Source organism: Ceratotherium simum, chromosome 11 (assembly GCF_057802395.1).
Source record: "Ceratotherium simum simum isolate JZ-2026a chromosome 11, ASM5780239v1, whole genome shotgun sequence".
NCBI lineage: Eukaryota > Metazoa > Chordata > Mammalia > Perissodactyla > Rhinocerotidae > Ceratotherium > Ceratotherium simum.
Window position 1 is genome coordinate 2,690,001 of NC_141910.1, and position 24,281 is coordinate 2,714,281.

General features: G+C 38.3%; 1 protein-coding gene across 1 annotated transcript in view; it reads right to left on the reverse strand.

Moving 5' to 3' along the window:
* The window catches only part of KCMF1 (potassium channel modulatory factor 1), a 69,542-nt gene that overhangs the window by 3,733 nt on the left and 41,528 nt on the right, over window positions 1-24,281 (reverse strand). The window contains exons 2-6 of the mRNA XM_087436495.1: window positions 22,297-22,464; window positions 18,384-18,523; window positions 7,112-7,213; window positions 4,521-4,695; window positions 2,304-2,586 (exon numbers count right to left, since the gene is read on the reverse strand). Of these exons, the coding sequence (XP_087292621.1) occupies window positions 2,304-2,586; window positions 4,521-4,695; window positions 7,112-7,213; window positions 18,384-18,523; window positions 22,297-22,464 (868 nt within the window). The remainder of the gene's footprint in view (window positions 1-2,303; window positions 2,587-4,520; window positions 4,696-7,111; window positions 7,214-18,383; window positions 18,524-22,296; window positions 22,465-24,281) is intronic.

Below are 24,281 nucleotides of genomic sequence, written 5' to 3' on the forward strand. Positions count from 1 at the left end.
TTTGATTTTTAGGAAATAACTGAGAAAATGTTTCATTCCTAAGGTGCTGATAAAATCTGGTACTAGGGCTAGATTTCTTGATGGGTCAAACTTCCTTTGGGATCTAGAAATAACTGCCAAGCTTGTAAGGATGTTCAAATTGGGGTTAGCAAAACTAGCTGGCTCCATTACCAAAAGACTGGAATCTGGCATAGGTACCTAAACAACCACTTTTTAAAAGGTTAACCATTCTGGACCCCAAAGAAACTGCGTCCCCACCATCAGTTCCAGGGCAACATGGACAGGAACCAGCCCTGGTCAGAGACCAAAGATGAGCCTCGAGACCTCTGGATATCCCATAATAGCTGTGGGACCAGAGGCCAGGATTTCCCCTGGAAACACTGCAGCCGCTCTCCTTGCCTTGAAGATTCACAATGCATGTTAATATATTTAAAGTTCTGAAAAGCCCAACAATAAACTCTTTATTTTTGCTAGTTTTGTCCAAACTTACTAGGAAAAAAATTGAATATAAGTAATTTTATATATTCCTTAGAATACATAAAGTTCAGGGAATATTTTTGGGGAAATATTGCCTTAGATAAATCATATGAGTCAGGATCAAATGATACAAGGAAAGTCATGGGAAGTGCTCTGCAAACTGCAAGTTACTATGCAATGTATCGTGTCAGATGACAGAAGCGGGCCTTCAAGAAGCTACAACCAGAATCCAAGGGGAGCACTTGGAGGCCACCCATACGATGGCCTGGGAGCTGGGCGTCTAGTGTAGAATAACCACACAGAGATAAATCCCAGATCAAGCCCACTGAGTTTTAGGAGGGGGAAAAAAAAAAGAAGAGGGGCAGGGTGGGAGGATGTCTTTTCCCAAGGGCACTGGCAAGCCATTCATTCCACCTACAGGTCAGTGAACTCTCAGTGGATATACATATTGGTGGGTCTCCTTGTGAAGCAGGTACCCAGATCTGGCAAGTCACAGGCCTGCTGTTGGTCGGCTCATGACAGCAGGGTGCATCCACCTTTGGCTCTGTGATTTCTTATGTTGAAGCAACAGCTTCTGGTAATAACCAGGCACAGTCACACAGTTACTGACTTTGCAGAAATAATCCAAAGGTAATCCACTTGAAACTTCCTCCTTAGATCCGTAACAAATGATACTAACAGGTAGCATCAATGGGGCCTTTACTACATGCTAGATACTGAGCCAGACCATACACACACCAGTAACTCCATTTAATGCTCAAAATAATTTTCTCTCTCATGAGGCAAAACTCAAGGGATAGTGATGATACAATTGAGGTTTGGAGAAGTGAAGTGACTTGCCTAAGGTCCAAACCAGTAAGTGGCAAAGCTGGGACTCTAGCTTTGCCAAACATTTTTTATCCTGCCTTCACAATATGTCATTTACGACTACACACATGTACCACTGCACTAACAGAGATATTTAAAAGTATGAGATAAAAGAAATATATATATAAATTATAATATTTTCTTCAAACATCCAATTGCTACACACACTACATTTTGGAGATAACTGATATTGTACACTAATCTTCATTTTACAGTTTTTACTTTACATTCCTCTCTGTTCCACTAAAAGACCAAATTAGTCCACGTTCAGTATCTGTCGAGTCTAAGTCTCTACTCATCATTGCTCTTTCTAAAATCCTTTATATTCTTAAAAGTCACATAAAATGCCTGAGGTTCTGGCAGAGGAATATATTTAATTGCTAACAGTAGTTTTAGAAGCAAATAAGAACTCTACTCCATCCAGCAGAGCTTTTCACTGTGTGTATTGAATATTATTTACACCATGGTAAACCATTTTTTAAAAGTTACTTTTGGGTGTGCCAACCACAAGAATTTAAATCCTGCTTCTTCTGAAATTCCTAGGAGAAACCACCACTGCATCATGAAATCCTCTCCTATACCTTTCATATTTCATAGCAGACTGAAATTGGCAATGAAAACAGTGTTAATTATGATAATAAATGTATCTAATATGACCCATATTTGTAACAATATATTGTTTAAGCTTTATGGGCAGGATGAGAAGTTCATATCAGATGATATATACTGTTAGAACAAGACCACCAGCATTCCCACTTTATCTAAAATATTATTTTTCATTTTCTTGCAGAAATACTGAATATGCAGTTTTGATTAGAGATGTGTGAGTTTAATGGTTTGATCAAAGGCAGAGACTTTAAGAACATATATAAGCACAAAAGAGAAAAGATGATTTCAGACTGTATAGTGCTAATAAAACATTACTTCTCAAACAAAAGTTATCTTAATAAACACACTACCTTGTTAAAAGAAATTGGGAATTCTGGATAGTTTGCTGAGTGCCTTCTGTGTTAGCTGTGTTGGCTGTTGCCGTGGACTGTGTGATTGTAGTGGTGACACTGCTCGTGTTAGTACGCCGGGTGGTGTTGCGTGCGGTCTCCAGCTGTTGCCGCGCTGCCTGGGCGTGCTGCCGTTCGAGCTGCAGCTGCATCTGCAGTTGTTGTAACTGAGAAGCGGAAGGGCCAGAAGAATTAAGCTGTCCTCCTGCAGAACGCCTCACTCCTGATAACTGAGATAAGAGCTCTGCCAACGGAAATGAAGACGATTAGTATCTACTTAAAATACTGAGGAAAACAAAATGCTACAGATCACTCTTTTCCCTGAGGAACACCGCAAAGGACCGTCAACAGGCAGGTACTCGTGGCAATACAGATTTTCAGCTTGGAGCTCAATATCTTTTAAAATGCCTCCTGGAGGCAGGCATTGTTGTGTACGGGGAATGCAAATATATGTGAATATTAACCCACATACTATTATTTTTGTTTTAAGTGAAACATAATAAAGATTGTTTTTTAAGTCATTTGCTTAATAGACTAATTTAGTTATACTTTCTTTTAGTATTTTAGTAGATTAAAGTGGTTCATCTACTGCTCCAATCATGATATAAGCCCTCTCAACATGAGCTCCATGGAAGGAGGGATTGATCAAGTCTACTGGTTACGACATTCCCAGCTCTTAGAACAGTGTCTGACATGTAGTAGGCACTCACACATTGACTGAATGATTAGAATTAAATCTAAAAGACCTAGATCATTTCTGTGACCCTTGTACACTGGCCTCTGCCTTCTCTCTCTGGTACTTTCTGGTACCGTCATTCGAGAGCACCACTGGCGACACCCAGTAAGGCTGACTGGCTCCAGACTGTACAGCCTGTTTAGTGGCCTGTCCCCATCCTGTCTCTCTTGTTTCAATAAGGTTGTACTCATCAAGAGTGATGTGGACCTATGTCCCTGCCTTCTCATCTAAGCAAGGTGTAGTAACTGCCTCTTGCACGTGCAGGGTCTACCTAGCTTACAAGGAAATGATGATCGCCTCGCAGACATTCCCAGGCTCGCAAATGCTTTTCATCATTAAAACTCATTAACCCGGTATGTTTCTGTTTTCTTGCTCACTGTTGCTTTATCGCAGGGGTTCTTACTCCATTCTTTCATATAGTCAATCACTAAAATAAACTAATTTTCACTGACAGAATAGAAATAATGGAGAAAATTTCTCAATTTTGAATTTTGCTCCTAGAAATTACTTTAACATTTAGAGCCGCAGGTAAACATTCCCCTTGGTTGAAGAAATATTTTTTAAATCCCTAAAACTCAGTTTATTTGGCTTATTGCACATCCAAATGCCCAAAGCACATTTGGAATTAAGATTTTACACTATCTCACATTTTAAAGAACATTTTATGAGGACAACGATTCCTAGTTTCTGTCACAGACTCACGCTTCCCAGTGTCTCCGGGTGCTGTGCACGGTGCATCACGGCTTCCAGGTGCACACTCCACCACGCGCACACACCTCAGAACTCGCACGACTTCTCCGAGTCTCAGCGCCCGCGTGCGCCTGGCGTCTTTCAGATGCTCAGGCTCCAGTGCTTGCTGACAGTTTGACCCCCAACCCTTGTGCTCTGCGGCCAGTTTCCCAGGCTGGCCATGCATGAGACCCAATGATTTGGTTACGAACTACATGTTCAAATGTAGTTGTTTTTTCAGTAACATTTCCCCAAGCTATTAAAACATGTACTTTTCAGTGTGTTCCACAGCAATTTAGTTCAAAAATCAAAGCAAGGATAAAGAAATTCCTACTTGACTCTCTTCCATGAGAAGAGCTTAATTCTTTAGTCAACAATTAGTTTTCTTATCTGTGTACTTATGGGGGTCGAATCATGGAATTCTGGGGGTCTTTCAACTCTGAAATCTTTTATGATTTTCTGGGGTTTCAATGGAGGCCACAAATAGAATATAAAGCCATTTCTTATTATCTTATGCCTCTAAGTACTTAAAGAAATGACAGAATAATAAGAACTACTTTATGTTGTCTAGTTTTAAAATCTTTTATACTTATAAAATATTTGGGAATTTTGTGAAGGAATATAGGAGCATGATAAGAGATAAATCCCACAAAAAAATTTTATAGAAGCCCCCCTCCCCTCCCAGTTCCTTTATTAATGTGAAACTAACTTACCAGCTATAGGATCCATGGCTTCCCTATTGCTTGGAGAATATGAACTCTGAGAAGAAGAAAGTCCACCAGTAGAACTGCTAGTAAAGTGCATGTTTGATCTACGAGCACGAGGACCTCCCAATCCCCGGCCAGGGTGAAACATTCTACGTACATGTCGAACACCACTCGATTCATCATAACTCCACAGTTAAGGAAAGGACCCACGTATTTCACAGGAAGGGAAAAAACACCACCTGAGCCCTTGCTACATAGACATGCAGATTTCCTAAGCTGTCAGCATTTAAAAATAGCATATTTATTGAGAATGCTAAGTCACAACTATATCTATGAGGGCTATTAACTCTAAAAAAGACACTCAAATATAAAGCAATGTGTGAGAGTGTGTGTATTGTATGTGTGTATGTTTTCAAACGGAAAAAAAGGTTCTCCAGGTGGGAAGAGACTTCTTCCGAGGCTCCCTCTACAACAACAGAGTAACTCCACCAGATGGGGTGCCTGGTCAGACACCCAACGTGGACATTCCCTTATCCTAATTCCAGGACTGAATTTCATAAATGTTTATATCTAAGGAACCACAATTAATAAGCATAATTTTTTAATCTGGGGTGAATTGTGCTAATATAAATGCTAATCAAATCTCAATGATCATATACAATGAGAAAGGAACAGTATGAATAATTTAAATTTGGAATTAAAAGACTCCTTTTGGTTATTAGTTTTAATCTGTCTTCAAATTTTTTTTCAGTGCTGCTGCTAAGCAGAAAACTAGATTTAAACTTCTTATATAAGCAGACACACAAACTAACATCACATTTATTAAGAGGTCAAATTTCCAGCAGCCTCAACCATCTTATATGGCTGAGTGTGAGTCAAAGTGAAGAAGGTCCCAAGTAGCAAACAGCAAAACTCATGAACACAATCTTGTGTTTCCACACAGGCAAAATGTGTGTGGGGGAAAAGCCAGATATTGTAGTAAAAGAGACTTATCTTTTAGGCCGGCCTGGTGGCCCAGCGGTTAAGTGTGCGCGCTCAGCTTCGCCAGCCCGGGGTTCACAGGTTCAGATCTGGGGCGGAACCGCGGCTCGCACCCAGGCGCCACTTGTCAGGCCATGCTGTGGTGGCGTCCCGTATAGACTAGAGGAAGATGGGCACGGATCTTAGCCCAGGGCCAATCTTCCTCAGCAAAAAGAGGAGGAAAAAAAAAAAAAGAAACTTTTCTTTCAAAGAAGCAAGAAGAATGGCTACAGAAGATAAATTTTTTTTTTGCTGGCTTCTCAGTGTTTCCACTGATGGTCATTTAGGGACAGAGTGAGTGGCTCCATGAGGCCCTTAGGCACCACCATTATGTGCACTGTTTCACTGTGGTATTCTTGATGATGGCCTGGATTCTACAGAAAGTGATGTTATGATCTTTTTTTTTTGTGAGGAAGATCAGCCCTGAGCTAACATCCATGCCAATCCTCCTTTTTTTTTTGTTTGCCGAGGAAGACTGGCCCTGAGCTAACATCCGTGCCCATCTTCCTCCACTTTATGTGGGACGCCACCACAGCACAGCCTGATACGCAGTGCGTTGGTGTGCGCCCGGGATCCGAACCCGGGCCACCAGCAGCGGAGCATGCACACGTAGGCCACGGGGCCACCCCTGTATTTTGTTTTTAAAAAGTAGCTGGGTGTAAAGTGTACTTTAGGAAGAGTTCCATCAAAATAGTAAAAAAAAAAAAATAAAAAAGTTCTGGCGCTTGAGAGGCTTGGAGAAACCACTCCCTCATGTCAAACACATAAAGTTACCACATAGTAGCACTTTTGTTTAATTTTATTTACTTATTTTTCCCCAAAGCCCCAGCAGAGAGTTGCATGTCATAGCTGCACATCTTTCTAGTTGCTGTATGTGGGACACAGCCTCAGCATGGCCAGAGAAGCGGTGCGCGAGTGCGTCTGTGCGTACCCGGGATCCGAACCCGGGCCGCCAGCAGTGGAGTGCGCGCACTTAACCACTAAGCCATGGGGCCGGCCCAACATAGTAGCACTTGAAGAACCTGAAAAATTAGTATGTTTTCAGGAGAACTGCTATGCCAACATTTTGTCTTCCAGAACTTAATGGTAATACTCGCTAGGAATCTACAATGTAACATATGCTTTCTCTTATTCTTATATTTTGCATAATTTCATCTTCTCTTGCTAACCAGAAACTCATAAAAATCTCACAAAAATGGATGTAGATGATGTGGGATATTCTATTGAATGGATACCAATTTCACTAGAGGCCCCTGAACTTGCTGAAAAAGTTCAGGATATAAATAAATTTATATTAAAAAAATTATAAATTTATATAAAAAAAATCTGATGGTAATGAAGTAAAGATGATGTGCAAGTCAACTTTCCCTTAATGAGCATGGTTCATTTAACAGCCATAGCATATAAAAAGAAAAATAAGAAACTGCATCTCAACACTGAGTCACTTTTAGAGAAAGGTCAAATAAATTAAAATAATTTGGAGATTAGTTTTTCTCTTTGGGGATATCATCCTTAAAAATAATTAAAATGACAAATGTTACAACAACTCTTTCCCTTGTTGCCTCTTAAAAGGATATTAAATCCCTAGGGGCTCTGTGTTCAAGTGTAAGATGAGCTGCAAAGTCATCCGTGACGTGATTAGGATCGCCTCCAGGTAACGCTGCACATATTGGACAAATCTGAAAGGAAAATAAAGCAAGCAGAGTTAACAGGTAAACACTGGTCAGACATCTTTCTGGATGAGTATTTTACTACAAATTTTACTATTACCAAGTTTTAACCAGGCAAAAACCCAGTAGATCATGAGCTAGTGAAGAGTCCTGGAGGCCTGAGTAAGAACTACAGTACATCCTGAACAACAAAAAAACAAATAACGTGATCAAAAAATGGGCAGAAGAAATGAACAGACACTTCTCCAAAGAAGATATACAGATGGCCAATAGGCACATGAAAAGATGTTCAACATCACTAATCACCAGGGAAATGCAAATCAAAACAACACTAAGATATCACCTCACGCCCGTTAGAATGGCTATAATCACCAAGACAAAAAACAACAAATGTTGGAGAGGATGTGGAGAAACAGGAACCCTCATACACAGCTGGTGGGAATGCAAACTGGTGCAGCCTCTATGGAAAACGGTATGGAGATTCCTCAAAGAATTAAAAATAGAAACACCCTATGATCCAGCCATCCCACTACTGGGAATCTATCCAACGAACCTGAAATCAACAATCCAAAGAGGCTTATGCACCCCTATGTTCATTGCAGCATTATTCACTATAGCCAAGAAGTGGAAGCAACCTAAGTGTCCCTCGACTGATGACTGGATCAAGAAAATGTGGTATATATATACAATGGAATACTACTCAGCCATAAAAAGACAAAATCGTCCCATTTGCAACAACATGGATGGGCCTGGAGGGTATTACGTTAAGTGAAATAAGCCAGAAAGAGAAAGACAAACACTGTATGATCTCACTCATATGTGGAATATAAACCAACACATGGACAGAGAAAACTGTAGTGTGGTTACCAGGGGCAATGGGGGTAGGGGGTAGGCACAAGGGGTGAAGGGAGACATATATATGGTGATGGACAAACAAAAATGTACAACCCAAAATTTCACAATGTTATGAACTATTAAAACATCAATAATAATAATAAAAAAAAGAACTACAGTGCATCAATGCTGTTACAACCAAAACAGACAATCTCTCAGGGTCAGACACCCTGAGACACCAGTTCTAGACAGACAGATCAAACTTGAGCTCTGGCAAAACCTTCTAACAGCCTGGTCGACTCATTAGCATGGTCTAGCAAAATAGTTTCCATAAAAAAATTTTTTAAATGTGTTATTTAGTGCACATTCATGTTTGGCTAAGTCCAGTCTTCCATGGTAAAGACTGAGACATAAGCTTCCCCAGAGTAAGCTAGACTTGAGGGTCAGTCTCTAAACACTACAGCAGAGATCTTATTAAAAGATCACTTTGAATGTGATTCGGTAAGACAGACAATGATTACTGATAACATGCAAATGTGCTCTATAAATTCATGGATGGGAGTTCCAAAGGGAAAGGATGGGGGGTGGGAGTCCGTTTTTAGAACCTTATTTCCCAGGATAGGAGGTTGGACAGAAACTGGTGGTCAGATCAAGGTCAAAGAGGAGAAGACCAATTTCCCTGTGGGCTTTAAGGCAAGGGATAGAAAGAAAAAGTAGGAATAAAATGGTGTGTATGCAGGCAGAGCTCAGAGGATGCTTTAGTTGGGAATGTGGTTTCTGAAAGAGTGGTTTCAACAGAAGTGGTGAAATAGGGGGCAGGAGAGGGGAAGGATAGAAAGAATGAAGAATGAAGAACTTTCAGAGAAAAGGTCCTTTCTCTTCCAGAAACTCAAACGGGCAGATGATGGTCTAAGAGTGGTAGCCAAGCCTTGAAGTATGAAGAATTTCAATCTTAAAGAACAGAGCTAAGAGGAAAGGTCTGAGCAAAGGAGCATGACCAAAGGGAACCTCAGGAAACATCCAGTTAAACTTTTAGGCTTGTGCCTTTCTGGGGATAAGAGAGTTGAGGACAAGATGTGTGATTCATCTTGCCAATACATGTGCCATTATCTAAAATCTTTAAACCTGGAGTAAAATTCAGGCAATCAGTTGACCTTATTGCCTGCTGACAGCAGAGTGGGAGAAGAGAGTGGCAATGGAGAAGAGAGTGGCAATGGAGACGAGGAAGGGGAAAGGTGAGACTTGGAAGGACAATACTGGGGTAGGGAGGGGGAAAACAAACTAGTCTTATTTCTAGAGCCTCAGCAAACACAAATCCCCATCTTCTAACAACTAGAGAGCAGAAGTTCCCTGGGAGTTTGATTTGATACCAGTTCCTTGTATGCTCAGCCAGCTGTCCTGATTATCTGCCTCAGGACTGAGAAATCCTCAAGAAAACCTGAAGATGCTCATGAGAAACAACATTTAAGCATGACAGTGTGCAAAAGAACTAGGTAGGTCACAGTGGAATGTGCCCATGAGGCAAATGAGAGGAAGAAATAGATAGACATGTGTGTGCCTTTCTTAGAAGATGCAAGAAAGGTGGTCAGACATTTTTTCCTGTCAGAGAGAAAAGCAATTTTACCTGTTCACAAGTTCACAGATTATCAACTCTCTCTTTACTAGGAATTTGTACCATTCCTGTGCTGTGACATTGCATGGCAGTGTCTGATACACTTATTTTACTTTTCGTGTTTCTGTCTTGCCTAGCTAGATTGTTAACTCTTTGAGAAATGCAGAACAGTGTGATTTGTTTCTTATTTGACAACTGTGACCAGACCTGCTTAAAACAAAAAGACCACCAAGGTTTGGAGAAGCAGAAACAACCTCTAGTTATTTAAAAATACAACAAACAAGCCAGCTTAGATATTTTTGAGACTCTTCATTTTGTAACAATGAACAGGTGCTGGACTATGTATAGTGTTATTACAGTATCATAAGACTACAAGTACAAGGTTTTTAAATCCTTGAGAAACATTCCCCTTTTGAGAATATCTGTCCAAAAGCTGTGATTTCTCTACATCATCTTCTGTTTTTACTCTTTATTGACACCAAATATTTGATGCACCATTTCTCTGGCAACCATGTTCTTATAAGGGGCAACACAACTTCTTCGTAATTTCTACCCCCATTTTTCCCCATGCTCATCCACATAACCATCCTGTTTCAAAAGAACTAGAGAATCACTCAAACCCTACCATGCTTCCCTTCCCAAATGACAGCCTAGGTGGCATGATGGTGGAGAAAGTAATGCCATTCCTCTGTACAGGTACCAAAACATTTCTTTATTGTCCACCAAACCAGGTGGACAAAGATTCTGGTTTTAAAGTTCTCTATTATCTGGCCTCACGCAGCTGGCTGATTCAATTTTATTTTCCACTATCTACCACAATAATCAATGCCTTCCCATCCCCTCCACCTACTATGCTCTTTCTCAACACTACGTCTTGGTTCATGCTACCTCTTCTCTCTGAATAATGCCATTCCCTTCCCATTTTGTCCACTTTTTGAAATCATACCCATTTTTCAAGGTCTACCTCAAGTCACAAAGCCCTCTCTGACTGCTTCCTGCATTCTTCTCCAATTGTGTCAAACGAGCTAGTTTGGTCTTTAGACATGCTATAAAGTCTGTGTGGGTAGAAGGCATGTTTTAAATTTATTATCATGCTGACAGCCATTGTGCCTTACTCCAAGAATCTGATGACTTCAGAAAGCAATACTTCACACTTCACATATTAAACGTAATGTTCTTGGTTAACACTTGGAAAGACACATTCAGAAGTTATGAATATTTATCTTGCAAAAGACATGTTTCCCTTTCCAAGCTGTCCTTAATAACTGACCCAGGAATGATCCAGAACTGCATTTCTTCTGACACTATCCTTCTGAGGGCAATATTACGTGCATTATATTTTAATCCTTACACTTAAAAAAAAAAAAAAAAGATGACATTCTACAGAGCTAAGGACTACTAAGGCTAATTGGTAACTTCAGGTTTTTGGATCTCTTGCCCAATTAAAAGTAGTTTAGGGGCCGGCCCGGTGGCGCAAGCGGTTAAGTGTGCGCGCTCCGCTGCGGCGGCCCGGGGGTCACCTGTTCGGATCCTAGGCGCGCACCAATGCACTGCTTGGCAAGCCATGCTGTGGCGGCGTCCTTGATAAAGTGGAGCAAGATGGGCATGGATGTTAGCGCAGGGCCAGTCTTCCTCAGCAAAAAGAGGAGGATTGGCAGGTGTTAGCTCAGGGCCGATCTTCCTCACAAAAAAAAAAAAATAGTTTATCTTATAAAATCCTCAGATATAATGAATATAAGACTGAATATCAGAGTTTTGCTTTGAGAACATACATATAGCACTGGTGGAAAATCTATGCTGCATGGTTAATAAACTCCTTTTGGGAGCCTTCTAGAACTATCTAAGTTGTAGTCACTTGTACCTTAGCCATCCATTTTACCAATAAAGATACAGGTCTTTTCAAGATTTTCAACTCAATTATAATCTAATTTTCTGTTGTTGCAGTGAAATACTGAAATTATAATTAAGTATGAGGGGCCGGCCCCGTGGCTTAGTGGTTAAGTGCGCGCGCTCTGCTGCTGGCGGCCCGGGTTCGGATCCCGGGCGCGCACCAACGCACCGCTTCTCCGGCCATGCTGAGGCCGCGTCCCACATACAGCAACTAGAAGGATGTGCAGCTATGACATACAACTATCTACTGGGGCTTTGGGGGGAAAAAATAAATAAATAAAAATCTTAAAAAAAAAAAAATAATAATTAAGTATGAGTTACTTCATATTGAATTTATTTCTCTCCTCAGTTCCATTCTCCCCATTTTAATGCTTAAGTTAGAACTGTCACCTGCTTCTAAAGAGCAGCATTTAGAACGTTAGGGAGTTTTTGTTATACACAAAAGTTTTAATTTTCCTTACATTTTTATACATGATTTAAAAGTCCTAAAAAATAGAGTTTTGGTTTTAAACATGTTTCTTGGAAGAAATTCAAATTACATGTGCATGCTGATCTACTGGGAATTCACAAAACTTGAAAAAATACAATTTAGCCACAGTGAAAAATAACTCCAAAGGAGTAAGAGCTATCCTATTCCTTTATCCTGTCCACAGTTCACTCTAGATATGAGCATCTATGCTTACCTAGAAGAAAAACCCCAATGTAAGCTCAACGTTTTCTATCTTCCCTGGGGTAAGCTATATATTTTACTTGTAGACTTTGAGAAAGAAAAGGAAATGGGAAGTTCTTATTGCTTAATGGTGTCAATAAGAACCTGAAAGCTGCAGGGCCGGCCCTGTGGCTTAGTGGTTAAGGGCGCGCGCTGCAATGCTGGTGGCCCGGGTTCGGATCCCGGGTGCGCATCGAGGCACCACTTCTCCGTCCATCCAGAGGCCGAGTCCCACATACAGCAACTAGAAGGATGTGCAGCTATGACATACAACTATCTACTGGGGCTTTGGGGGGAAAAAATTAAATAAATAAAATCTTTAAAAAAAAAAAAAAAAAAAAAAAAAGAACCTGAAAGCTGCAGGGGGACAGAGGCAGGGAGGCAGTGCCCAAAAGCCAGCAACAATTTCAGTAAAGGATCAGAAATGAACTCTACCTAAGTTAGTGGGTTTATGTTGTTTGAGTTTAAATTAGAGTCTGGCGATGACAGAAGCTTTGTAAGTTTCTCTTCTCAAGGGCATAACCAGTTTGTCAAGTGAGGCCAAGTTTGGTAGAGCTTCCTAGAAAAAATGACATCATCTCTGAACAAGACAGGCATCTTTAAAAAATTTTCTTAACCTGTCTTTTTTTTTTTTTTAATTGATGTTTTAATAGTTTATAACATTGTGAAATTTTGAGTTGTACATTTTTGTTTGTCCATCATCATATATATGTCTCCCTTGTGCCCACCTCCTACCCCCATTGCCCCTGGTAACCACAATACAGTTTTCTCCGTCCATGTGTTGGTTTATATTCCACATATGAGTGAGATCATACAGTGTTTGTCTTTCTCTTTCTGGCTTATTTCACTTAACTTAATACCCTCCAGGCCCATCCATGTTGTTGCAAATGGGACGATTTTGTCTTTTTATGGCTGAGTAGTATTCCATTGTATATATATACCACATTTTCTTGATCCAGTCGTCAGTCGAGGGACACTTAGGTTGCTTCCACTTCTTGGCTATAGTGAATAATGCTGCAATGAACACAGGGGTGCATAAGCCTCTTTGGATTGTTGATTTCAGGACATTGGTCATAAAGGAATCTTTTCGGATGACATGCCTACCCAGACTAGGGAAACTAAAGAAAAAATAAGCAAGTGGGACGTTATCAGATTAAAGAGCTTCTACAAGACAAATGAAACCAGAATCAAGATGAACAGACAACCCATCAGCTGGGAGAAAATATTTGCAAAACATATATCTGAGAAGGGGTTAATCTCCATAATATATAAAGAACTCACACAACTGAACAACAAAAAAAACAAGCAACCCAATCAAAGACTGGGCAGAGGAAATGAACAGACACTTCTCCAAAGAAGATATACAGATGGCCAATAGGCACATGAAAAGATGTTCAACATCACCAATCATCAGGGAAATGCAAATCAAAACAACACTAAGATATCACCTCACGCCCGTTAGAATGGCAATAACCACCAAGACAAAAAACAACAAATGTTGGAGAGGATGTGGGGAAACAGGAACCCTCACACACAGCTGGTGGGAATGCAAACTGGTGCAGCCTCTATGGAAAACGGTATGGAGATTCCTCAAAGAATTAAAAATAGAAATACCCTATGATCCAGCTATCCCACTACTGGGAATCTATCCAACTCGTTTTTTTTTTAATCTGAGGGGGGGGGCAGGAAAAGAAGGGGTGATAGGAGGAGAAGAGACAAGGCTGACAAGTGCTTAAAGAACTCAAGTCAAAAATCTTCTGCTGGGATACTAATGGCTGTATCACCCTTAAAATCAAAAGTACCGCTGATTTTAAACAAGTAAATGTGCTAAAAATAACTATTAAAAAACATGCAAAGATAACAAGTACGCAAGATAGAAAAAAGTGATTTATAAAGTATTTTGAGTCAAAAGTAATGAAAAGCACAAATGGTAAAAGTACCAAACCCTAATCTTCTATAATCTCTCTAGCTAAACGCAGTTGAGTAGTGGCAATATGGTTGCCTGCAGCAACTATATATTTTAAATCTTACCTATTTCTCCACTATTATTAAATACAATACTATTGTTAGCTCACAGAAAAGCAGGCAGCACCCAATTGTGTTCTTTGATGAAGAAGAAATGCAAGCAGTAACAGTCAATTAAAGCCTATTTTTCCTTTAAATGTATACTTGGCTTTTAAACGCTTACCTTTCCTGACTACCTGATTATAAGTGTTTTTAGGTAATTATAATATTTAAGAAAGTGTACAAGATTAGATTAGAAGATTTATAAAAATTGTGGTTTATTCTACTATTATTGCTCCTAATAAGGAAATATATGTGTTGGAAAGTTAGCTCTATATATCTACATATTAAAATAGTCTTTCAATGAAATACAGATATATTGATGGTCAAGATTTAAAAGTCCAAAAGGCAATTTAAAAAATGTCACCTCCCACACCCTTCATGCATAAATCATATCAGTCATGTTATTCTGATTTACAGTGTATTTGATCTAATACTTTCCTCTTTGTTTAATTTAGAGATCAAATGCATCTGTTTATAAACAAATGCCACAATGATGATGATAATTTCTATTCTGTGCTCTATGGCTCCTTTTAATTGACACTAGAACAGATATTTAAATATTAAATAAACTATCAGGTAAAACTGATTATTCTGAATAATTAAAAGATTTAAAAGTCTTTTGATGCCATCATTTTTCTCTATAAGAATTATTATTCCAAATAAAATATCTAAAGTCAGATCATGGAAAATTTCTAAAATCATTTTTTCTCCTTGATTTTTTTTTTTGCTGAGGAAGATTCACCATGAGCTAACATCTGTGTCAATCTTCCTCTATTTTGTACGTGGGTCGGCACCACAGCATGGCCGCTGACGAGTGGCGCAGGTCTGTGCCAGGGAACCGAACCTGGGCTGCTGAAATTAACCACTAGGCCACGGGACTGGCTCCCTCCTTGATTTTTATTCCTTATCAAATTACTATAATTGGGACATAATACAACCACGCTATTTCAAATATAAACTCAATTTGTTACAAACACATCCAAGTCTTCATTAAAAAGGGAGGAAATAAGGAAACATATATCACTAACATATACAAAGAGCACCTAAAAGCTGGAGATACCCTAACCCCTTTTCTGGAGAGTAATGAAAACAGAGTAAATAAATCACAGGAAAACTAGAAAGCAAAAAGTTCCCAGCAGTGAACTATTAGAGGACTGCTGCAATGACCAGAGTAATGTATTATAACAGATTTCCAGAAGTGAGAAGTAAATGTTGGTGAACTTAAAGTGCTTTTACCTTTTAAGCATAACGTTCTTTGTATAAATTGCAAGAGATTTACTAAACAAAGAACTGAAAGATTAATTACACATCATTAATTAACGGTAAAGGCATGTTTCACTTAAAAACAACAACAGAAAACCCTGAAGACTTTCTAATTTGCTGCAGTGCAAGTCAGCTCAAATATAAGATTAAAGAAAAATTTCAGAGGAGCCACTCTTAATGTCCTTTCATGTTCAAAGAAAAGTTTCCCCACCATGTTTCTTCCACAATCCTAAGACTTCCTCAATGGATCCTTCGTATCTGCAATTCCCTTGGACCTCTACTGCTCACTTAACTACCAGGTTGATGGACTTTGATAATTACATACTGTGCTACTTTGCCTTTTAGTTCTTCCCACAGCCAAAATCCAGTTAGTTGTCCCAATCTACCAAATCTTGTGATAACTACAAGGGTTTTTAAGAACTTTTGTTTAATTTCAAAAATCACATTGTTATATTTGGTGTTTACGTAAAGACTCCTGAGACTATACTCAGTCTGCTTTTTAAGTTCTTAACTAGTAATTACCTTCACTATGCATTCTATGTCAGATGTTGTTTTTCATAGTATCTGGTTTTGAAGGATTCTCCATACTCTAAAATCAAAAGCCTCCTGAGTAATCTTAAATTAATCTTATATTGGGGCCCTGGAGTCCTTAGTTGAAAAAAGAGGCAGAAAAATATAGACAAGGACTACAAAGTTGTTTTAAAAATTAACCTTCAGTAGACTTTCTTACTAGCTATGTCAGGTATCAGTAAACGTTTAGTAGTGGTGAAAGTAATATCTGCAGTGATATATCCTCTTGCCCCTAAATGTTCCAAAGGGATGCAGGTTAGAGGAGAGAGATCCTTAAGTCCTATAGGAAAGTACAAGCTGGTGGTCTAGAGGACATATGCAGGAAACACAGGGGCAAAGCAAGATAGCAAATTGAGCATCTAGAAAGAAAAATGTAAACAGAAATAGAAAAGGAGATATAGTCAGTTGTTCTTGAATATAAACCCACACCAAAATGATGTAAGTTACTCCTGAACTCCAATATCAATGTGAAAAACAGTATAGCCACTCCCCTGAGCTATATTCAACTTAATGAATGCACATAACTGAACACAACTTATAAGAAACAGATCACAAAACCATCTGTAGATGGTGAGTAGTGAATTCTTCAACTCGGTATCAGGTATAGAGGTGTGTAAACAAATTGTGAGTATTTACTTTCGGAAAAAAACAAAGGCAAGCCTGCCGGGGGTTGATTCTTATTTTAAAAAATGAATAATTAGCTTTTCATTCATGGAAAGGACTTAGATTTCCACTGGATTCTCCAGTTTTGGATATGGAAAACTGAGTAGTTGTCCTGCCCCAGTGGGGTGATGTAAGTATACACTAGGGCCAATTGGAAAATAATGATTTTAAGAAAGCCTAATTTACAATAAGGGAAACCCCTCCTTATTGTACCTTATTGTAAACAAAGCACCCAAACTTAACAGAAATTAAATCAAAGAGAAATTATTCCAAGTTTTCCACAACAACCAGGATGGAGATGCAATCAAGTCAGCATTCTTCATACAAGTATGTGGGACTGTATCAAAAGGAAGCAAAGTCATCTTTACAGGATAAAAAAAGAACGAATTAAGAACAGTAGTAAAACGTGACAATAGTGTTCCGAAGCTCCCCAAGATGCAAGATGGGAGCATTTCTGAGCCACTAGATAGTAAAGTTTGGCTTGAGGACTACATAATGCAAATTTACCAACTGTGTGAACTATAAATCTTATAACAACTTTAAGCATCGAACTAGCAATGTAAGTGGGAATGAAAGTGAATCTGTGTTACTCATAGCTGTACCAGCAGAACTGTAGTGGAGACAGAACAGAAAAGTGGTTAAGTAGGGACACTACGACCCAGAGGGACTCTGGCTGAGTTCATACACCTGGCCCTGCCCCTTACTAGCTTTATGTCCTTGGACACACTATTTTATCTCTCTTGAGTTTCAGTTAATTTTTTTTTTTTAGCACATTTTAGGGGCTTATTAGTTGATGCAATATGCAATTACTTGTGCCAAAATTCTCCAAATTCCGTAACTACAGTTCAATCTCTCATCTCACTTTATCTACTATTACCTATGGTAAAGGGTTTGGGAAGGGAACTCTTTTGGGTACACTTTATCATTTCTTGAAGTTGGATGTGTGCTGACTCAGACGTCAAGTAAAATATCCAAAAACGTTTCAAGGCAAGACTTTGTGTATTATTCTGGGTCCGTGGTGTTTAGCCACTGGAAAAGATCAGAGTAGGAGGAACTTCTAGGGACCTCAGAGCTTTGACCTATGAAGGAAGAGATTTGATCTAATGAAAACTAAGTAATGTCAGTGAATATTACAATAAGACGTGACAATGGATTATTACTTAACACATGACAAAAGATTTTTAAATTTCCTCGTGAAGGTTTCCTTATAGAAGAAAAATTTTAAGCAGATAGCAAGAATACTATAAAAAAAAGACATGTTGCAGGCTGGGGTGCTTTTAAACTTCCCACAATGCATTTACTGAAGGGCTCCTGAATTTGGTCAAGATTCCATACTGTGCTTTTAGCAACAGGGCAAGAAAGCCTCCTATGGACAAATGAGGGGCATTATCTTGCACACATGCAGCCTCCTAGGATGTGTAAAATTTGTTGTTAAAAGATAACTTTAATGATTAATATGCAAACAGTATCAGTACACTTAGCAGGAGGTAGATAATAATGACCTAGCTCTATTTATGTCAGAAATAATGTACTTTATGACATCATTTTATTCACAAGGCTGCTTCACTTACCACTTCTGTTGATGTTTCTGCGTGTTCAGAAGTAACATGTTCCTGAAGAGATGTCTCCGTATAGCCCATTTTTCCACAATAGGGACAAGTAAAAGACTGTGGCTGCTCTACAGAGAAAGCTTCCCCACCATAGTACAAATCTGAAAAATGAAGTGGAATTCTATTGAGAAATATTATTGTGAGTTTTTTAAACATAAAAAATGTAATGCTATGGTACAATCAGGTAAAAAAAAAAAAAGTGTGCCTGAAATCTCCACCAACAACCTCACTCTTTCAAGAGTGCTTAAGTACCTCTCTGTTTACATCTGAATCATGCGTATGCTCCCAGGGACTCCATGACACCCTCTAAAATTCCTTCTCCATATAGCTACTATAGCCTAAGAGAAAAACAAAGCAAACAGCTTTTCAGCCCTTCATTTAATTTGGAAGCATCTATTATTTCAAATCTGGTTCTAATTTTATTGTAATTTATTTTTTCTTTATCTCTGTGTATACTGTGGCAACACCAGTGACCATACAAAGAATTAGTAGCGTGTATCATATACAAGAACACAAGTGGGGCCGGCCTGGTGGCCTAGTGGTTAAGCGCACGAGCTCCGCTTCGGTAGCCCGGGGTTCACAGGTTTGGATCCCGAGCGTGCACCGACTTGTCAAGCCATGCTGTGGCGGCGTCCCATATAAAGTAGAGGAAGATGGGGACAGATGTTAGCCCAGGGCCAATCTTCCTCAGCAAAAAAAGAAGAGGACTGGCATCGGATGTTAGCTCATGGCTGATCTTCCTCACCAAACAAACAAACAAACAAAAAAAGACAAGTACTCAGAGGGAAAGAACAGATGACCATGATCAATATGCCAACTTTCAGATGCAGCTATTTGTCTACAGAACATACTATTCTTACAGCAGAAAAGACCCCAAACATTCAGTTATTGTAAATGCTAACGTGAATGGGGTACTCCCACAACACATTCTCCCCAACTTGGTTACTGAAGAATGACCAATTAGTAAGAGTCTGTGGGAACAATCTGTTTGCCTCATTAGTACATCTAAAGGAATAAGTCTATTTTTCTCCACTAGTAGCACAAAAGGAAATGCAATTGAAGTATATTTAGTATATTATACCACTTTACTACAAAGAATTATCTCATTACTTAACATGAAAAAATGTCTAATTTAAGATGATATAATCAATTTTGTGAGAAGAGAGAAAGGAAGAAAGTGTCCACTACCCGATAGATTTGTTCACATTCATTTTTAGGGAGATTTAAGCTTAACTATCTTAATATTTAAATATCTTAAATATTTACCCATTACATATATATTGACCATTTATTATGTGCCTAAGACTTGCCAGATTTAGGGTAGGTGGGGATAAATATATAAAAAAGAATAGAACTTCCTCACCTTATAAAAGGCATCTACAAAAAACCCATAGCTAACACCATACTTACTGGTGAGAGAATGGATGCTTTCTCCCTAAGACCAGAAACAAGACAAGAATGTCCCCTTTTGCCATTTCTATTCAATATTTTACTAGGGGGATATAACCAGAGTAAACAGGCAAGAAAACGAAATGAAAGGCATCCCGATGGAAAGGAAGAAGTAAAACTCTCTATTAGCAGATGACATGACCTCGTACATAGAAAATCCTAAAGAATACCCTAAGAAATATTAGAACTAATAAACGAGTTCACCAACATCACAGGATATAATATCTATATACAAAAACCAACTGGTTTTCTATACACTTGCAGTGCACAATCAAAAAATAAAATAAAAATTCCATTTATAACAGCAAAAAGAATAAAATACTTAAGAACACACTTAATGATAAAAGTATAAAACTTACCTTCTGATAACTACAAAATTAAAGATGACCTAAATAAATGGAAAGACATCCCATGTTCATGGATTGGCAGACTTAATATTGTTACTCTCCAAGCTGATCTACAGATTCAAAACAATCCCTATCAAAATCCCAGTTGGCTTCTTTGCAGATATTTAACAGGCTGATTCTAAAATTCACACAGAAACTCAAAGGATCTAGAATACTCAAAATAATCTTGAAAAAGAACAAAGTTGGAAGACTCACATTTCTCAGTTTCAAAGCTTACTACAAAGCCACAGTAATCAAGGCAGTGTGGTAATGGCATAAAGATAGACATATAAAACAATGGAATAGATTGAGAGCCCAGAAATAAATGGTCAAATTTATAGTCAACTGACTTTTCTTTTTAAACAACTTTATTATTTTTGGTATATAAAAATTGTATATATTTATGGTATACAACTTGATGTTTTGACATATGTATCCACTGTAAAAAGATTATTACAATCAAGCTAATTAACATATCTATGACTTCTACATAGCTACCATTGTGTGTGTGAGAGTGTGTGTGTGTGCAGTGAGAAGATTTAATTTAAGATTATCCTCTTTGAAAATTTCAAGTATACAATATTGTTAACTATGGCCACTATGCTGTACATTGGATCTCTAGAACTTAATTCATCTTGTGTAACAAAACTTTCTACCCTTTGACCAACATCGCCCCCTGGTCAACTGATTTTCATTCAAGACAATTCACTGGGTAAAGAATAGTCTTTTCAACAGTTGATGCTGGGACAAGTGGATAACCATATGCAAAAGAATGAAGGTGGACGTCTACCTCATTCCATATACAAAAATTAACTCAAGTGGATCAGAGATCTACACATAAAAGCTAAAACTATAATAAACTCTTAGAAGAAAACATAGGTTTAAATCTTCATGATCTTGGATTAGGCAATGTTTCCTAGATATGACACCAAAAGCACAACAAAAGGAAAAAAATAGATAAAATGGACATCATCAAAATTAAAACTTTTGTGCTTCAAAACACACCATCAAGAAAGTAAAAAGAGGGGCCGGCCCCGTGGCTTAGCGGTTAAGTGCACACGCTCTGCTACTGGCGGCCCAGGTTCGGATCCCGGGCCCGCACCGCTTCTCCGGCCATGCTGAGGCCGCATCCCACATACAGGAACTAGAAGGATGTGCAACTATGACATGTAACTATCTACTGGGGCTTTGGGGAAAAAAAAGGGAGGAGGATTGGCAATAGATGTTAGTTCAGAGCCGGTCTTCCTCAGCAAAAAGATGATGATTAGCATGGATGTTAGCTCAGGGCTGATCTTCCTCACAAAAAAAAAAAAAAAGAAAGAAAGTAAAAAGACACCCCACAGAATGGGAGAAAATTTCTGCAAATCATCTATTTGATAAGGAACTTGTATATAGAATACACAAAGAACTATTAAAATTCAATAATAAAAAGACATACTATCCAATTAAAATAATGGGCAAAGGATGTGAATAGACATTTCTCCAAAGTAGATATATGTACAAATGGCCAATAAGCACAACAAAAGAGGCTCAACATCATTAGCCATCAGAGAAATGCATATCAAAACCACATGTGGTATCACTTCACACTCACTAGAATGGATACAGTCAAAAAGACAGATAATAACAAGTGCTGACTAGGTAAGAAATTACAGCATGAAACATTTATAGCTTTTCTTACGGACTGACAATGTCTTCTAATCAATTGTAGAAATAATCTGCTTTCTGATAACTAGAGCAAGAACACTTGTGTACTGTTAGCAAGAATAGTCAGTTTCACTTTATTGCTTCTTAACTGAGGCATTCTTCCATTTCACACCTTGTCAGCTGCATATATTTCTGAGTGGCTTTCATAAAGAAGTAAACTATGATTTAGAGAATTACCTAGAATACAAAAATAAGATTCATTTTATTTTTAATGAATTTGGAGCCTCACGTATGCTATTGGGGATAGTTTTAGAACATTCTGCCTTTACTTCTTCACACACACACACACACTTCTAAATGATAATCCATTAAAGTTTTAATTAAATACGTACCAAAATCTACCCTTGTTAATATGCACTGCATTGGGTGGTCAGTTGTATGCCTTGTTGTTGTTGCACCACTTTCATAACAAGATGCACAAAGATCGTAATCGTAGCAAATTAAACACTTATATCTGCGACCTCGAAAATTTCCTTTTAAACATGCATCACAGCTGACACCTACAAAAAAAGAGACATCATTAATTAGCAGCTGTAAAAGGGACTCTCTATTTCATTTTCATAAATTTAAGATGCTTATTTAATCCCATATTTCCTCTCCAAATTCCCAGAAATGACAGAGTAAAATGATATAGGAATTTCCAACAATATGGTGGATTTGTTATCCTGATTTACACTAATGAAAATAATTTAAAATGTTTGATATAATGTAAAAACAACTTTTTAAATGCCTCCATGAGCTAGCAAGAGGGTAAAAACCAAGTGAAAGAGGAACTGGTAACTGGAATCACTAAAGGGAGTAGGCATTTGCCAAAGCAGGTAAAAATCTGAGCTTCGATTTTCACAGCACTGCAGGACAAAGCACAGGGAGCAAAGATCAAGGTCTAACAGACAGTTCCTCATACAGCTGAGACCCTCAATGTATGAGTGAGCTAGAAATCCTCCCTAGGGGATCACAAAACTTGCCTTGGTGAAATTCCCCCTCCCCCTGGCACAAAACAACAACAATAAACCCTCAAAAGTCATAACCACAAACCAGCTCAGCCCTCTTATAGGTGGATAGCCCAAATTCAGACTACCAAATGGTTCCAAAAACCTTGGGTCAATAATTTAAAGTGGTCCTAAATTAGCATCGCCACCAAGCATCTGGCAGAAATCAACTTCGAAGAATTGAGAGTTCAAACACAAAACACACACAAAAAAACAAAGCACCACCAGAAAGAAGTAGCAGAAACAGACAGCAGAATCAGACTGGCAACGAGCTTATATCAGAATTGGATATCAAATAACAATACTTGATAGGTTAAAAGAAATAAAAGCTTGAAAGGGGCAACCAACAGATATGAAAATGAACCAAACAACGTCTAGAAACAAAAAAATAACAAATTAAAATTTAAAACTCGATGGGCAGGCTTAATAGTAGAAAAAGCCTTCTATTCACACGTGATATGCTTGTTTACATAGGAAACCCAAATACAGCTAAATTATTAGAATTCAGTATTTTAAGCAAGGTTGCTAAGTACAAAAACCAATTTAATAAAATATTGTTTGTATTTCTTCACTCCAAAAAAGACAGAAAAATGTATAATTAAAAAATACACCATCTATGATTCCACTTATGAGGTACTTAGATTAATCAAATTCATAGGAAAAGAAGTACAACAGTGGTTACCAGGGGTTGGGTGGAAAGAGAAATGGGGAGTATTGTTTAATGAGTACAGAGTTGCAATTTGGGCTAATGGAAAAGTTCTGAAGATGAATAGTGGTGATGGTTGTACAACAAACTGAATGTACTTAATGTCACTGAATTGTACATGCATAAAACAACAGATGTTATATATGTTTTACCACAATAAAAAAATTATGCCATTTGCAAGAGCATTTTTAAGAAGTGCTTATGGATAAATCTAACCAAAGATAGACAGCCCTTCACGAAGCAAATCAGTGAAAATGTATTCGAAGACATTAAAGGACTTTAAAAAATAAAAATACCAGGTTCATGAAGTAGAAGGTTCAACATAATAAGAGAATTTTTTGTGGAACATGATAAGCTGACTCAAATTTTTATGCAAGTTGCAAAGTGCCCAAAATAGCCAAGATATTCCTTAAGAAAAACAAGATGGAGAGATTTGCTTAACATATCAAGAGCTGTTATAAAGTCATAGTTATTAAGATAGAATGGTATTGGCATAGAGACAAACTGACCTATGGAACAGAATAGAAAGCCCAGAAACAGATGCACACATGTTGAAATCTGTTTTACGACAGCAAGATCACTAGAGATCAGCAGCAAAAGGAGGGAGTAGACAATAAATGTT